This window comes from Astatotilapia calliptera, chromosome 15 (assembly GCF_964374335.1).
Source record: "Astatotilapia calliptera chromosome 15, fAstCal68.1, whole genome shotgun sequence".
Lineage (NCBI taxonomy): Eukaryota > Metazoa > Chordata > Actinopteri > Cichliformes > Cichlidae > Astatotilapia > Astatotilapia calliptera.
This window is the reverse complement of record NC_137436.1, coordinates 15355942-15372949: the sequence shown is the minus strand read 5'-3', so window position 1 is coordinate 15372949 and position 17008 is coordinate 15355942. Positions and strand designations below refer to the sequence as shown.

At 39.8% G+C, this 17008-nt stretch overlaps 1 protein-coding gene across 2 annotated transcripts; it reads right to left on the bottom strand.

Annotated features, from left to right (window-relative positions):
* Nucleotides 1-8407: 8407 nt before the first annotated feature.
* On the bottom strand, nucleotides 8408-15651 carry slc35b2 (solute carrier family 35 member B2). 2 transcript variants are annotated; one of them, XM_080289451.1, is made up of 4 exons: nucleotides 15548-15651; nucleotides 11632-11819; nucleotides 11373-11533; nucleotides 8408-10364 (listed from the first exon to the last, which is right to left on the bottom strand). In XM_080289451.1, the coding sequence occupies exons 2-4, from the start codon at nucleotides 11708-11710 to the stop codon at nucleotides 9432-9434; spliced, it is 1173 nt and encodes a 390-aa protein (XP_080145577.1). In that variant the 5' UTR covers nucleotides 11711-11819; nucleotides 15548-15651; the 3' UTR covers nucleotides 8408-9431. The 2 variants fall into 2 exon arrangements, with proteins under 2 accessions (XP_080145577.1, XP_025999047.1); XM_026143262.2 differs by lacking the exon at nucleotides 15548-15651 and adding an exon at nucleotides 13729-13971.
* Between the last annotated feature and the right edge of the window lie 1357 nt (nucleotides 15652-17008).

The window sequence follows — 17008 nt, the reverse complement described above, 5'->3', positions numbered from 1 at the left end:
GGGGAACGCTGTGGCGCCAGAGAAATGCAAATCAAGTGAGGTGCACATGTGCACACAGTTTTCAGTGGTATAAAATGAATAAAAAAGCCATTCAGTGTTTTACATTTTACACCTGTGTACACTGTTTAAATGAGGGTTAATTTTTAATTGTAATATCAGCCTTCTTATCTGTTTATGATTGCTTCATATGATAATATTGTCACTGGTTTTTTTTAATCTAACAGTTTAAAAAATGAATTTGAAATAGTATACTAGAAAACATAGCAGAGTTATTACCACCCCACCTCAACCTCAGCCTGCCAGGCCACGTGAAGCTCTTGTGACCACATGGAGAAAAGCCAGTCCCTCTTTATATTTTGCTAGTAAAATGGGAAATATATGCAGCGATTTATTGAAAGATGTGCAAGCATTTGTGGAAATTCAGGCCTTTATTCTCCAACACAGCCTGAACTCTCTTCACTAAACTTTCTTATAAATTCTTTACATAGTCGTCAGAATTGGTTCAGGCTTCTTGATGGACACTCTAATATCTTTGGATATTGGGGTCCTTTTGCTCTGTCTGTGTCGAGAGAATCCCGCACTGCTTTAATGCTTTAATTACATGAAAGTTTGTGCTACGTCTATGGGGAGGCCAATCCATGACGGATGCTGTTCCATTGTGTGTTTATCTATCCAGATATGAGTTTACTGCATTGGTACTGTGTTTGGGATCATTGTCCAACTGAAAAATAAAGCCACTGCCAATCAGATGCTTGGCAAGACTGTACTTCTCTGCGTTGTTGGTTCTATCAGTTTTAAGAAGATGTCCAACACCACTGGCTGAAATGCAGCTCCAAACCATGACAGAGCCTCCAGCGTGTTTTACAGATGACTGTAGACACTCACTGTTGTACCTCTCTTCTGATCTCCTGCATTCATATCAATCCATAAAATCTTTTTGCTACTGATTCTTGTGTAAATAACATACCCCAGCCTTTTCTCCCTGTTTTCTTTCCCTTAAGAATGGCTTCTTGACAATTGCCTGACCCATTTCAGACAAAGCTTTGGTGAACAGTCACTAGATTAACTGAAGGGCCAGATCTCAGGTCTTGGCGAGTCCACGAGTGAATGTCATAAAAATAAAACTCCCAAACTTTAAAATACCTTCAGAAACCCTGGAGTGCTATTTCTTAAGACCACTTTAAAAAGCACAAGAAAGTCTGGCTCCTTGGAAGCAAAAAGAGTAAGGAAATAAGGGTGGTTCAAGACTTTTGCATAGTACTGTATGTTGGTTTCATCATAGCTACATGTACCAAGAGAGGAAATCCAGGTTAAGGTTAAGTGAATTTCATTGGTGAAAGTTCCATGAGTCACAGAACTTTCAGCAGCATACTATGAAAATGAAAAATATTACTTGTGGTAATATATAGATTTCCTATCTAGATTTTATCTGGATTTCCGAGTACTAAGATTCAAACATAACGTCAGAGCAGAGGTCAAAAGGCAAGTAGAGAAAGTTTAGTATTTGAAACTGGACACGGCATTTCAGACTTGGTGGAAATCCAACTCAAAAAAAGCTCAGTTCCTACAAAATAAAAGAATACTTGACTCAAATGACTCACATCTAGGTCTTTGTTTGTCAAAACCCATTGGTCAAAATGTGTTTTACTCCTTTCTGGTTTCAGTTAAGAAGTTTTGGTCCAAGAACTGACCTCTCAGCATATCATGAAAACTAGAGACAGCTAATCATTTTAAGCATCTGTTTCAGATTCAGTGACCCAGAGTTAGTAAAATCTTACTGTAATTATTTCTGAAGCATTCTGGCTGCAGGTCAGTTTCTCTGGCTAATCTGGAAATCTAAACACATTCCATCTTTATGTAATTCCCCCCTAAAAATAAGATTCCAAAGAGAAATCCAGATGCTCTGATTCTTGGAATTGTAATTATATTTCGAGATCTTTGTCTTTTGGAAAATACTGCTATTAAACATGAAGTTGGAGTTTGGAGAATTACAAAAACAAGCCATGACTTCAAACCTTCATGACTTTGACCTAAAAAAATGGTGTCCCTAGTCTGTCTATGAAAGTTCCTAAATCCTTTACACTCACAAAGCAAACTACCTTTAGTCATTATCATTATATCAAGTCTTATTGAAGTCTGGTAACATCTGCATTGTTTTAAACTCTGCAAAATTCCCTCTTGATTCCTTCACAATTGTCAAACCAGTGAAGACAAATTCTTCTGTATTGTCTTTTCAGGGTAAAAATGATTTATAATTTTTATTTAATTCGACTGATTCAAATGTTTATATTACAGTACTGTGCAAATTCCTAAGCTGCCCCCCATTTCTTTAAAATTTCCTTCTATATTTAGATTTTCATTATTTGACCTTTTGAACTGTACTCTGATTCAACGAGGAAATCTATTAAAAAACTAAAAGACAAAGGTTTTTTTTGTTTTGTTTTTTTAAAAAAAAGCATATTAATATATACCGCACGTAATATTTTTCATTTTCATAATATGCTGTTGAAATGACCTATGAATCATCCAAGCATAAAAAAGACATAAGGGAATGAATCAGTGATGCATCTAAACACGACAAATGGCTTCTTTTTTCTTTTTCTTTTTTTTACTAGTTCTTTATCTGAATCTATGAAAAATGTCAAACATAACACAGTGTTGGTTCAACAGTATAGTATTTTTGCAGCAACAAGGTGATTCCCAAAGAGTTATTAGCCTGAGAACTTGAGAGTATCTCGCCGTTGTGTGCACTGTGTCCTTACAAAATTTGAGGAAGCTGAATTAATGGAGGGCAGAAGAGGTTACAGGCCTAAAAAACTAAGTACATCAGATGAACAGTATCTGAAAGTAAGTTGGGCCTACATTTCACATACATCACATACAAAATTGATGAAAGTATGAACACGGAAAACTACTGTCAGATTTCGATCCACCATTTATATGGAAATTATCTGATCGGCAGCTGCTTCTGCTTTATTTTTCAGCAGGACAATGACCTCAGACACACTGCCAATTCAGTAAAATTGACCTGAACTATCAGTCATGGACTGGCCTCCCCAGAGCTCGGACATCAACATTATTGAGCCAGTGTGGGATTATTTTGACAAAGAAAATAATAAAAGGCTGCCAGGATCCAAGGAAGAGCTTTGAATGTTCTCCAAGAAGCCTGGAGAACTGTTCCGGATGACTACTTAAAGAAATCAGAAGACAATTTACCTAAGAGAGTTCAGGCTATGTTGGGATTAAAGGTGATCATACCAAGTATTGACTTTCAAGCTTATATGCTGTATGGTTGCGGATGCTTCAGTAAATTGCAACACCCATTTCCCATTTTCTAAGCACTATATTTAAAACAAAACTGAAGTGGTGGCTCAAGACCTTTTGCACATTACTGCATCTGTGTCACAATATTCAAGGTTATTAATGAGCTGACATTTATCCATGTGACAACATCCCCACAGAATCTTCCCTTGGCCTCGCAAGCTGGGCTTTAAATAAAAGCAGTAAATATATTTTCTTTAGGTGTATATTACCATATGATTGTATTATCAATATCATATTATCATTTCATGTATCAAAATCCAGAAGAAATAGCACATTTTATCTCTGAAACTGCAGATTTCTGAGGCATGCTTTGTAACTGATCTTTATTCATTTCACATTTCTCTGGTGCTGCAGTGTTACCACTAAAAAAGAAACAGCGTTTTCTATCCTATATATTGTATTCATATGTAAGCTTGCATGTTTCATTGTCCATATTCAAAATAGAAAGAAATTAGGGTGGTTTAAGACTTTTGCACAGTAGTGCAGCTTCTGTGGAAGGAAAATATTGTTTCGGGAAGCTCCCAAGTAATGGAAACAGTCAAATGTTCTTTTAATAAAGGAATAAAAAACACTCGGAATGTGTCATCCCTGCAGTCAGAGCGAGAGCTCACAGTGACTGGTCCAGTGGGGGCTGAAACCAAAGGTCAATCTGTCTGCAGCTCTTATTATACCCCACCTCTCGTTTGTTTGTTTCTTTTTAAATCTCTCTCACTGAAAAGAAGAGTGCTAAGACTGACGCAGTGACGCACTTCTACAACCCAGATGGGGTGTAGGACTTGTGAAAACGAGAGGTGTAGGGAAATTCCCCAATTGAGCCGCTTTGAGATCGATAAACCAGGGGGAAATGTTTTCTGGCACTTCACAGTCAAACCCGGTCTTCGTTTTGATGTTCAGTGAATCATAATAGTGGACTGATTAATGAATCAGTGACAAGCGCAAAGAGTACCTCAAACGTATTTCGAAAATTATATTTGCTGTCTTGTCGCTCGATGAGACAGGAGAGGGTGGAAGGGACACGGGAGCCGTGGCATTTCGGAAAGAGAATCAAATGATTTGAACTGAACAACTTGCAGTTATGGTAAAAACTCAGGCCCCTAAAGCTTTGAAGCACAGCAGCCTCAGCACTGTGCTGCTGCTGCTATCGCTGCCAATACAGAAATATACATTCGCTTCATGAAAATCGATTGTCAGCTTTTTTTTGCAGATGACACCCACCTTTACACAGATGTAAATCCTATTCACCAAAGCCAAATTTACTCCTTTGAAATCTGTATCTCTGACATGAACAGATGGCCCAAAGTAACCTCCAAGGGACAAAAGACAAAACCGAGATTCTAGTTATTGGTTGTGAAAGAGCAGAGAGTAAAACTGTACTTTGATTTTACCATCTCGGGACCTCACACCTCCTGAAAGTGTGTTGTATGTGACTCAGACTGAACTTAGTAGCAACATAAGATTACTGAAATAATATCATCAGATTCAGACCTGCCAAGTGTGCTTTATAACCACATTGAACTTTTCATACATGTTCAGAAAAAGTCGGTAAATCAAATACCACTCATACAAAATGTGACACCAATTTTATCATAGACTAACCTTAAGACAGTCTGCTTAATATTTACACCAGTCAGTCACCAGTGGGCCATTGGGCCACTGGTGATTGACTCATTATGAGCAAGATTACAGGAAAAGTAGAGTAAAGTTTCTTCCTGCTTGTGATCCTGTAACAAATCTCAGTATACTACAATGAAGGAGGTCTTCATTCCTGAAATGCAACTACAAGCAAGAAGCAATTTGCTAAATTAACTATAATCAAGGATGCACAGGTGTATTCATGCAGAAATGCATAAAACAGGCTTGATTCATGGGGCACACTGTTGGAATTTACAAATCACATCACAGAAGAAGGACCATAAGGCACACTTAAAATCCTTTAGTTTTCTCAAAAATCGACAGTGCGCCTTATGTATGAATTCTGGTTGTGCTTACTGACCTCGAACCGATTTTATGTGGTACACAGCGCTCACAAATGTGTCAAAAAATGTTTTTGTACCACTTTGGTAAAGTACAAAGCCGCACCGATCATTAGTCAGGAGCCTCGCAGAGTGATCTGGGTCCAAAACTATGCCTGCTTCAGGTCCCAAAGTCAAATGAACACTGCAGTAGGGCTGGGCCATATCATACCGTTCACGGTAATACCGGTATAATGTCAGGCAATAATAAGAAAATGAAATATCGTGATAGAATATGGGTAAAACGTGCATGCGCAGTGGCCTTGTTTTTATACGCACATGGCGGAAAAAGCAGGGCGGCGACGGAGAATGAGAAGGGCGAAAGCGGATTGTTTAAAGCTGAACTAGAATTGGTTTGTAAAAATGGTGCAACTTCAGTGGTGTGGAACTGGTTTGGCTTTCTTCCGTCAGATACACACCAAAGCACATTTTTGGTAGAGCATGCAAGCGGGCCGTCGTTATTACCGAACTGATTTTATGTGGTACACGGTGTTCTGACAAACCATCCTACTTTGGCAAAACGTCCTACCGTCAGTAGTTTATGCACATTGCTGCTTTCACAGAGTAATTCCAGCACAAATGTAAGTTAGGTATGACCGTTTGCCACTTAACTTCGATACTGTGTAGTATCGTGATATTTTGTTTGCTAATAATGTATCGATACAGGGACAGCAGAAATCGATATTTTGTTACAAAAAAAGTTTTTGTGGACTGGAACATGCTCTGACTTCAGAGCATGTTGATCCTTTTTCTGAGCAAGAATCCTGACATTCCTTCACTGTCCAAATGTGTTTAACTATTTTTTTGCAGCAACAAACATGACAGTTTACTTATTTTAATTTAAGACATGTTTTATTTTAATTAAGTTTAAAACTTTTTTATTTAATGTAAAATTATATTTTGTTTTAATTTACTTTCAAATTCTTCAGTTGCTGAATGGGCTGCATAGTTTTCATAAATTGCATAGTTCAGAATAGCTATAATTGTACCAGACGGTTGCATTCAGTTAAGTTGGACTAGACTAATACAAACCGTTCAGTTTGTCAACAATAAAACTGACTGAAATGAGAGAAAGACTGAGTGTGAGACTTTGATATTAGATAAAATGAATATTGATAAAGTTTACCTTTATGTACAGAATCTGAATATCGCAAAATATTTTAAAAAATTGCAATAATATCGTATCGTGCGTTAAGTATTGTGATAATATCGTATCCTGGGATGTATGGTGATTCCCACCTCTAGCGTGTATAACCTCTTTTTAAGTTTTGTGGAAATTATACATGGTTATGCTCAGGATATGTTGGCCAATTTCCACTGGAAATGCCTTTTGGTTAAACTGTGAGCAAGGAATTTGCATTTGCACTGTTAAATTTTTATATAGCTTCAATGCACATAAAAAACAGCTGCTTGTTTAAGTGAAAATACATCAATGGGGGTTTTTTTTTTTTGCACTAATAAAGTTGTGGAGATGTAAAGTATTTTGTCTCATGTCAATTATATCGTCAGTTATATTGTTATCGCAAATTTTCAAATATATATATCGTGATGAATATTTTTGGCCATATTGCCCCGCCCTACACTGCTGGATCACTGAGAGTTAAAAACGGTCTAAATTCTTTCATCTTTAATGAAGTGATCAGCGTTGCTGCTTTACCAGGTGTAACAGTTAAGTTTAACATCCAAGCATCCATGAAAACAGGATTTATTAAATTTAAATAAGTTAGAAGTTAGCTCGCTAGTTACCTAAGCATGATATAGCATGTTCTGACTGAGAGATTTCTGAAAAAAATTAAAACGTACAGCTCTGCTATCACTTCCAACATAAATGAAGACAGAAAACTAAACAGCAGTGACTGTTGTAGGGTTACTGAAGTTGGACTAGCTGGTATATAATGATTTGCTATGACATCACTAGCGACACAGCTATGTTAGCATAAACACAGTGAAGCCGGAGGATGAACGCTTACTTTTTCCACTCGAAAAAAGTTAACGTGAGGGTTTCTGATGGTTAGGGATAAATGCAATCGCAACGCAGGGTGCTGTAAATGGACCAAACTTGAGTCATGAGAACAAATGAATTAATCAATCCACAATACGAGATTAGTCATTAATATACTGCAACAACATAGGAACAGAGCAGCTGCAAGAGAATTCAACATTAATGAATCAATGGTACGGAAGTGGAGAAAGCAAGAAAAATGAGTTGAGTAAAGTTTGACTTATCTGACTGTTTCATTTCGCTTAATGCGCCTTATGTATGAAAACAGTCCCATCCATCGACAGTGCACCTTATAATCTGGTGCACCTCATGGTCCGAATAATACAATGCCATTGTATTTGATTGAAAAAGGTATAACTCCATCTAGTTTCTTTTTGTATTTTTCACCTGGTTTTACCCATCCATCCATCCATTCGCTTCCGCTTCTCCTTTTCAGGGTCGCGGGGGGCGCTGGAGCCTATCCCAGCTGTCATAGGGCGAAAGGCGGGGTACACCCTGGACAGGTCGGCAGTCTGTCACAGGGCTAACACATAGGGACAGACAACCACTCACACTCACATTCACACCTAGTGACAATTTGGATTATCCAATTAACCTATCCCCACAAGCTGCATGTCTTTGGACGGTGGGAGGAAGCCGGAGTACCCGGAGAGAACCCACGCAAACACGGGGAGAACATGCAAACTCCACACAGAAAGACCCCGGCCTGATGGAGGAATTGAACTCAGGACCTTCTTGCTGTGCGGCAACAGTGCTAACCACCGTGCCGGTTTTACCCAATTTGATAAAAAATGATAGCTTCAAAGAAATTGCTCATTTACACAAAAAATGGAGTGTATTAGATAAAAATGATTCAAACCATTGCAATGAACTCCCTGTAAATACCAGGTTCTAAGATTGTGGTCAATGCCATTGAATGTCGGGCTGAGGCCAAACAGGAAAAATGATAGGTGACGTCCAATGACTCTTTGGCGACATGGCTGGTTCAATTTCTCCAGATGTTACTACCTTCTTTTCAGTCTCCTCTGGTTAAATAAAAACAATGTAAACATCACTGCAAAACACTTGATAGTATTAAGTTATTTTAATATTAATCCAGTTACCAGAGGAAATAGTAGAATGATAAAAACAAGGTACCAGTTACATTGCATTTCCCTTGTATGCACTCCATTCTGCAAACTGACCCCTGGGTCTACAGTATCTTCACATCATTTGTGACAGCAATGAGGCATCAGAATCATCCATTCAGTGTTCCCCAAACATTCACATCAAAGCAGTCCTTTTACAAAAGTACACAACTGACAAGTTGGCTTGAAAAAACTGATTTAAGATCATATATATATATATATATATATATATATATATATATATATATATATATATATATATATATATACACACACATTTTTTTTTGCCCAAAGTTCAAAACATTAAGTAAAACATAGTGTGGAGAAAAAATTCTAAAACAACCCACAGCAGCATCTGATTCTTTCATTATGACCCAGAATTTTGTCTACCTGAACCCTAACTGATGCTAGCCTATGTGACATGTTAATATATTTTAAATTAAACTAAAATGTATGCAACATGTTTTGACACCATCTTAAGCCACATAAAGACCCCTGCTCTCCAACACAATAGGTTGATAGATAAACATCTGGCTGCTGCGACTGAAGGATAACCCAACAAATGGTGCCATTAGCCTGGATAAAATTAAATAAGGGACAATATCAGTAACGCTTGGGAAATAATGCCTAGCTATTAAACTCGTACATTTTCCATGGTCATAGAAACCCTAAACTGGATGCATGGGCAACGTATGGAGGTTTAAGGAAAAAAAAAAGATAACAAAGAGCTGAAGAGGCAGTTTGCAGGCACTCAAAACTTCTCTGACCTAACGAATCACATGAACCCCTTGGGGGTACCTTGGTGTAAGAGTAAAAACTGCAGAATCCCTTTCTGTACCATTGCTAATAAAAATAAAATTAAAAAGAACTGAACGGTAAAAAAAAAATTAATAAAAGAAAGAAAGATGCACACAAATAGACAAATAGCACCACAGAAAACGTGGTCTTAGTTCCCAGTTTGGAGCGCTACACCTTCTGTGCAAGCGGCTGCGCTCCCCGCCGACCTGACTTCATACGGCTACGTGCATACACCCGTAGGAAAAGTGCCAGGAACACTACAACGACACCAAAGCCACCTACTAAGGTAACAGTGTGACCGTAAAGGAAACACGAGAGAAGAATGGCGAAAGCTTGCCGTAAGGTCATAATGATGGTGAAGACGGCAGCACCAAACTGGCTGATAGTGTAAAAGATGAAGAGCTGACCGCATGCCGAGCACACGGACAGCAGCACGGCATGAAAGGCAAACTCGGAGTGGCGGGTCATGAAACCCAACGACTCAAAGAAGGCACCCTGCTCCAGCAGCGACCCGACGGTGAAGAGGCAGGAGAACAGGTTGACTCCAAACATCATCTGCACTGATGACATTTTGTACTTGAACAGGTTGTCCTGCCAGTTGGAGGTAAAGCTGTCGAAGACGATGTAGCCGATGAGGATGATGACCCCGCTGAAAGTGGTGACGGTGGATGGATGTTTGTCGGTTGTGCTTGAGAGCAAAAACATGCTGACGCCAACCGAGATCAGCACAGCAGTGAAGTACTCCCAGTATTCGTAGCTTTTATGGGACACGATCTTGCCCATGAGCATGACAGGAATGACTTTGGAGGCCTTGGCCAGGACTTGAGTGGGGAAACTGATGAACTTGAGGGCCTCGTACTGGCACCAACTGCTCAGGATGTTGGAGAGCGAGGCGAAGGAGTACTTGTACATGGGTGCTCCATGGCGAGGCTGCTTGAACATGACGCACCAGATGCCTGACACAGTCAGAGCAAGGATACGGTTCATGAAGACCAAGAACTGCGAGTCCTTAAATTTCTCTCCCTCCTGATTTGTAGTTGCGGCTCCGTAAGAACGAGTCATCACCCTCTCCTGGAGGACTCCCCATGTCAAATATGAAACCTAAGATAAGAAAAGAAGTTTATTCTTAACACTGAGTTAAATCACTTTATCAAATAAGAGCGTTAAAAGAGTTATTTCAGGTGGTGTGAATTCTGACCCCAGTTTCTGCCACTGTAGTATTAAAAGCAGGAATCACACTACTACTACTCAAACCCTTTACTCTTTTTACATTTAACCGTGTTACTGTCAACGGCTGAATTAAATCCATCATTTCCCCTATTATAAACTCACTGCCTGTATATTGAAAGGAAAGCGGAAGTATTCAGGCCCTTTACTGAGTACTTAGCTGAAGCTTTGAAGTTTTGTACACCTCGTTTTTGGAAATGTTTTGCCATTCTTGACTGCAGAGTATCTAAAGCGCTATCACAATGGAAGATGAGTGTCAGAAATTTGAGATCTCACCAGCGATGTATGTTTCTGTTTGAGAAGGGGGTTCAACTGTGCCGCTCAAGAGTTATCCCAAAGCCACTCCAGTGTTGTTTTAAAGTCACTCAGACAACACTGGAGTGGGCTTACGGTCACTCTGTTTTTAAACAAAGAGGAGAGCCTATCTGAGCTATCACTGGGTGAGAGGCGGGCACACCCTAAGCAGCCATCCCCGGTCGCCAGTCTAATTCAACACAAGTGAAATTTATGGTCGAGCAGGTGTGGCGTGTTTGCGATCTGCTTTAATCTGAGGTCTGCCTGTAGTGAGCTCTGTTATCAATGAAGGCAGAGAACAAAGTATCCAGTACGACTGGTCTGTGACGACATTACCATCATGCCGCCTTAAAAAAAAAAAAGAATTATACAACCTTCACTCCTTGAACAAATCTTGTAAATAACTAATTTGTCTGCATGGATCAGTACCTTTATTGCTGTACTGCACTGTGCTGGATGTTGCTCTAAATACAGTATCGACAAACAGTGGCATACTTCAACCTCCAAACATTGGGTCCTCAGAAATAGGACATAATGTGGTAGCATTAGCATATGCAATTAATGACTGAAGGTTTTGGGGGAGGATACCTGAAGTCCGGCAGCGCAAAAGATTAACTTTAACGCCTGTTTGAGTGTTGAACCCGAATCAGCCTCATTCCTGCTTGCTGCAGACGTGTCATCCAACAAGCTGGTCTTGGCCTCGTTTCCAAACACGCAGGTCTTTATGAGAGGAAAGCAAAACCCACTCCCTAAATAAACGTGAGAAAGACAAAAGCCCAAGGAGTTTTAGATCAGCAGCTTTCGTGCATTTAAAAATAAGACAGTAAAATTCTCTCAAAACCCGAACCTGTTTCTGCATAATTGGTGCGCTTGAAATAGCTAATGAGGAGGTAGCCAGGGATGATAATGGTTGAGTATCCCAGCATGTTGACGAGAAAGCGGAAGAGCCAGACATCGTGCCAGCCATCCAGCAGCGAAGGCTCTTCTGCAGTCACAGCGGAAGGGAACAGGAGCAACACGAGTGCAGGCCAAATCCTACAGGGTGACACAAAACTACCAATCAGGCTACATAACAGAAACAATATCAATGAGAGTCTGCTGGTGATTACAGCTTATACACATAAACAAGACAGCTTACATTACTTTCTATTTTAACAAGGCTGATGATAAATATTAAATGAACAATACACAAATGTTGTTTATGTCTGCTCATTTAAGCATCTAAAATTAAAGCTAATTTGTGAGCATTGCAATGGTTATTCAATTTTCACGCACTTTCATTAAAATCTAATCAATCCTCTACACGGAGTAGCGATTCTTAGCAAAAATGAAAACATGCCCGTAAAATGACATATGTGACCTTGTCCCCAATCACAGTTTGGGTGAAGGTTTGATTAAACTGACGAATACTGCAGAAGAAAACACCATCACATTATGCATCTTCACAATATCTTTAATTAATTATCTTTCCCTGATCTGTCTGTCTGTAGGTGGATCTGTCTATTTACAGATCCACCTATATGACGGAACCACTACACCCTTATTCTCCAAACTGGGTTATCAAGTCCTCAAATATCTCCCTTTCTCTGAAACTAAGGGGGATTCTGCCTTCCTTCCAGACCTGAGCACCAAAACTATGGGGCAACTTACCACTCTCTGTGCATTTAACTCTGTAGCATCCTGTAAAAAAGCAGCTTTCTCTTGAAAATAGTTATAAACTTAACTTGCTATCTTTTAAATGCCGTTTGTAGCATGTTAAAACATTTTTTTTTTTTTAAAAATAGGGCAGTTTTTTCAGAAAACCTCCTCCAGAGCCATAAATCCCACCTTAAAACTTTTTTCCAAGCTAATAACATAATAATAAAGCATCAAGCATAGTGTAGTCTGGTTGTGGCTACAGCATGAGAGCACTGGATGATGAAATGAGCTGATGGAATCAGTTAAAACAACCAACTTGCTAACTGAGCCGTGAAGACATCAGATGTTCTTCATCACCCATTCCCACAAACAGCTTAAGTGTTACTAATGACTAAAGGACACCTGTGGTGAAACTCAGGCTTCCTGTGAAAAGGTGTGTTCCTTGCCGACAACAGCACTGAGATGTATCCCATTTGGAGTGAGGCAGGGCCTCCTCCTGTGGGGGCCTGTGAGCCCGGCTAACACAGAGCCTCTTTGTGTTGGGACTCTGCAGCGCCCTGGTCAGCCAATAGCCTACTGCAGGGAGACCTGGGCCCTGAACAAGAAGCTTATTACATGAAGGAATGCACTGCACCAGACAAGCCATCCTACATGCTGCTACGCCATAGACACACAAACAGAGAAAATGAGCACTTGTTTAGATTGACGTGTGCACATATATGTACCACTAAAACTGGAGCAACAGGTCTTCATTACAATAACGGAACTGTTTCTCCCAAGTTGCTAAAAAAAAAAAAAAAAAAAAAGGCTGGTGGGGTAGATGTAGAAAGTGTAGAGTGGAAAAACACCAATACTTGTACCAGTATTAGGTATTTTTCCATAGGTGTTGGAACCATTTATTAAACCTTTAATGAATGCACACATAACTCTTGGGCTAGTTGCAGTAAACTGACTTAGATATGAAACATATTTCAACATATTTGCCTGCAGACAGACACGCCCACTATCAAACGGCCGTAGACTGTACAGAAAAAGCGGACTCTCGCTCTCTCGCTCGCTATAAAACTAAATTAACCCATTTATGGTAAAGGCTGGCAAACGAAAGGGTGTTTAGGTCGGACCGTTAGTTGCTAAATTAGTGTAAGCTAATACCAGTTCCGTAGGCTGCTTACAGCTTCAAAAATCTGCCCCCGTAAGGCTGCATCACAGAAAGGTTCACCGTGAGCTGAATGAGCCCATACCTCAAACTCATCTTCAGCGTGACACATTTTCCCAGTTAGCTACACTTCTGTCTGAAAAATATTACCTCCGTGAGAAAGAAGGCATTTTCCCTGCACTCCGTGGCCGACACCCGGCGTAGCACACACGCCGACAGACTCAAGCGTCCCCGCTGTGACACACCATGAAGCCCCGTGGGTCCGCCAGGTGAAAAATGACTAAATAATGAGATGCTGTTTTCTTTCAGGCTAGTCGCTTTTAGATCAGAGGTCTTCGACTTTTCCTCAATAGCCGATGTGTTCACTTTAGCAGGAAAGGCCACCTCCTCTTTACTCAGCAGCATCACCACAGGATGCTGGCGAGAGATAACGGCGCCCTCCCGGCGGCCCTGACCCCTGTCGGTGTGGAGGAGGAACTGCAGAGCTGTTGGGCTATGACGTGCACAGACAGCAGGGCACTGAGTGGGCCCACCATAGCCCTGTGATCAACTATTGTGATTGGAATGCCATGAATTTTCACCATGGTGATCTTTTGTCCAGTATATCCACCATCTCTCCTGCGCACATGTCCAAACCACCTGAGCCTCGCCTCTCTTTGTCTCCAAAAGGCCCAACCTAAGCTGTCAGTCTGATCTACTCATTTCTAATCCTGTCCATCCTGGTTACGCCCATCTTCAGCTCTGCCACTTCCAGCTCAGCCTTCTTTTTATCAGTGCTGCTGTCTACATCATCGTCTTGTAAACTTTCATACTATTGCTGCTGACACTTATCCTGAGCCAATCCTCAGCCCTGACACTCATTTACACTCACTCCACCTTGCTTGCACTCTCTCCTGCACTTCTCTTGTGCATTGTCCTTTGCTTTGGATGGTTAACTCCAGAAGTAATTAAACTCACTTCCACACTCTTGCCTTTCTTTCCCCCTCTCCTCTTTGGCCAACAGTAGCACAAGTTTCTCAACCAATCTAATATTGAAATCTTCTTTGGGCCAAGATTTTACACCAGATGGTGGAAGCTATAGTTTGGAAGTATTCTACTCTATACTCCGTGTTATTCATTTTAAAGCTTGACATACATACTATTTGTCACATTTTAAAGTATAAATATACCATATCTATAAGATGGCACATGAGCCTGAAATAATTATCTGCTCTAGTTAAAGAAATACCTAAATTTGGACCAAAACATATCATATTTGTGGTGTAAATGTAAATGCATAACATAAGAAAATTAACAATTCAAAGATTCAGATCTTTGAAAATGAATCAAACAAACAAACAGGGGGAAAAAAGATTAAAATGTAAAGATACAGGTCTTTACTTTGATGCCAGTGCTTCCCACTGCTCAGTGTCTGAAAATCTTCATAGTCTAAACTTTTAAGCTGTTGTTGTGTTTCTTAATTTGGCTTTTCCCCCCCTGCTCATAGAGATGACTGTCTGGATGACATTCCTTATTTTTATTGATATGTAAGTAAATACAAATAAATGCAAAAGCAGCAAACAGATCTTCTCTTCTTTACATGTAATGACTCATTTCTGCCGTTTCTTGGAAACATGAAGCATCGCATATAAGACGTGACATACCGTTTTTATATGTATATATAAGAAAAAATGATTAAAATGTAAAGATATATATAGTTTTTGAAGAGTTCCAGTATAAAAGACAGTAAACAAGGCCCAGACAACCAAGACATCCACTCTATGCATCTCTGAAGAAGGTTAAGCTGTGCTGGAAAGCCTTATGCATGAGGCATTTCAAATGAATCCTACTTCATAAACACGTGCACAGTAAAGCACTTCCTTCATGCCAGTGAGTGAGCATCGAAATAGGCTGCTGTCATTGTTGCTGATAAACACATCTGAGCTGCTTCTTCAACGACGCCACAGTGCCTGCCGTACCCCTGACTCACTTCTAAAACAGGTCACCAGTAAGGAATTCCTTTTATTTTCACGCAGGGGAATGTGTGCCCTCGTTCCACTACACCTCAGTAGTAATTCCTCCAATGTTTGTCTCGTCTTTGTTTCCTTCTGACTGCAAAAGTGAAGAGAGACATTCCGTCATAAAAACAAATTCAATACAGCAGCTAATCATTAACTAAACCAAGATATTACAGTGAAACCGTATTTCAAGATATCACATAATAGCAGCTGATATATTTATCTGAATAATATCCCACGTAGGCTATGTCCACATAGGTGGATGTCTGCAAGAATGGAAATTCCGGCATTCCATTAGAAAGAAATGTTATTTCCAGGAGTATTAGTCAGACCTGATGAGATAATTGACCTGCTGAGTGTATTACGCATACTATCATCATAGATGTTGATTGAGAAGGATCGCACAGAGCGGAATACATGACTTGAACACACCATTTTTAAAACCTTTTGCAGCACTAGCATGGTCTTTACTGTACATAACACAACAGTATCAGTTTTCCAGATTACACTTGAATGGAGAAGTAGACTGGTATAGTTTCATAACTCTGTTCTAGCTACTGACCACAGAGGTTTGTCGGTTTGGTAGCTGTTGCCATAAGTTTTGTTTGTGCACATGTGATAATGAAAGATGAGAAAATCCCATAAAATTAACTGTTATATTCAATATAAAACTTGAGTTGTGCTTTGCAACCATACAGCTAATTTGACCAGGAAATAGATAAAGACAAATCTGCAGCTACTGCTTCTGCTGTCATGTTTACCTGGTCAAAGGAAAGTAATTTTGTAATTGCCAGGTAGTTAGTCAGGTCAATATACCTGTATGAACATGAAGTGAACCTGTTCTGCGGTGGGTAATGTGTTTATAATAGAAATCCAACCAACTGGAATTTCCACAGTTCCACCGGTCATTGTACTGTAAGACCCACAAGGAAGAAGCCACTTACAGGAAAACAAAAATAAACCATGTTTCCAATCAGCTGATTTTTTTGCTGTTAGGAGCATTCCTGTACAACATAACATTTAATCATCTCATCTTTACTTTCATTTAAGTGGAAGCTAAAATATATCTGCATCACCTGTCTCTGTGCGTATTTGAAACACCTTCTTTTGAGGCTTTCAACAACTTGGAATTGCACATGTAAGACCGTTGGTAAACCGTGTCAGGCTTGTGCACGTGCACACATTAGATAGAGATGCATGCTTGAGTAAGATAGGACACCCTCTTTCAATTCTACGGTTTTACATATGAGGAGATTAAAAAAAATCCAGTTTTTAATCAGGTTTTAAATTAGGTAAACAGCAACACGTGGCATACTGGCAGCATGTGAGAAATTCGGTATTCCCCATGATTCCATAACTTGTAGAAGCATTTTTGTTTCTATTTCACTATCACCCGCTCACATCGTTACGGAGGAATTTTGCCTCTCCCTTTT

What these genes read in the sequence shown, in the direction of transcription:
- slc35b2 (XM_026143262.2), bottom strand. Translation starts at nt 13,748, where the DNA reads ATGCCTTCTTTCTCACGGAG. An exon ending in ATGCCTTCTTTCTCACGGAG is followed by an intron (nt 11,820 to 13,728) that starts GTAATATTTTTC and finishes GTCACCCTGTAG; the next exon opens with GATTTGGCCTGCACTCGTGT. An exon ending in TTTGCGCTGCCGGACTTCAG is followed by an intron (nt 10,365 to 11,372) that starts GTATCCTCCCCC and finishes TTCTTATCTTAG; the next exon opens with GTTTCATATTTGACATGGGG.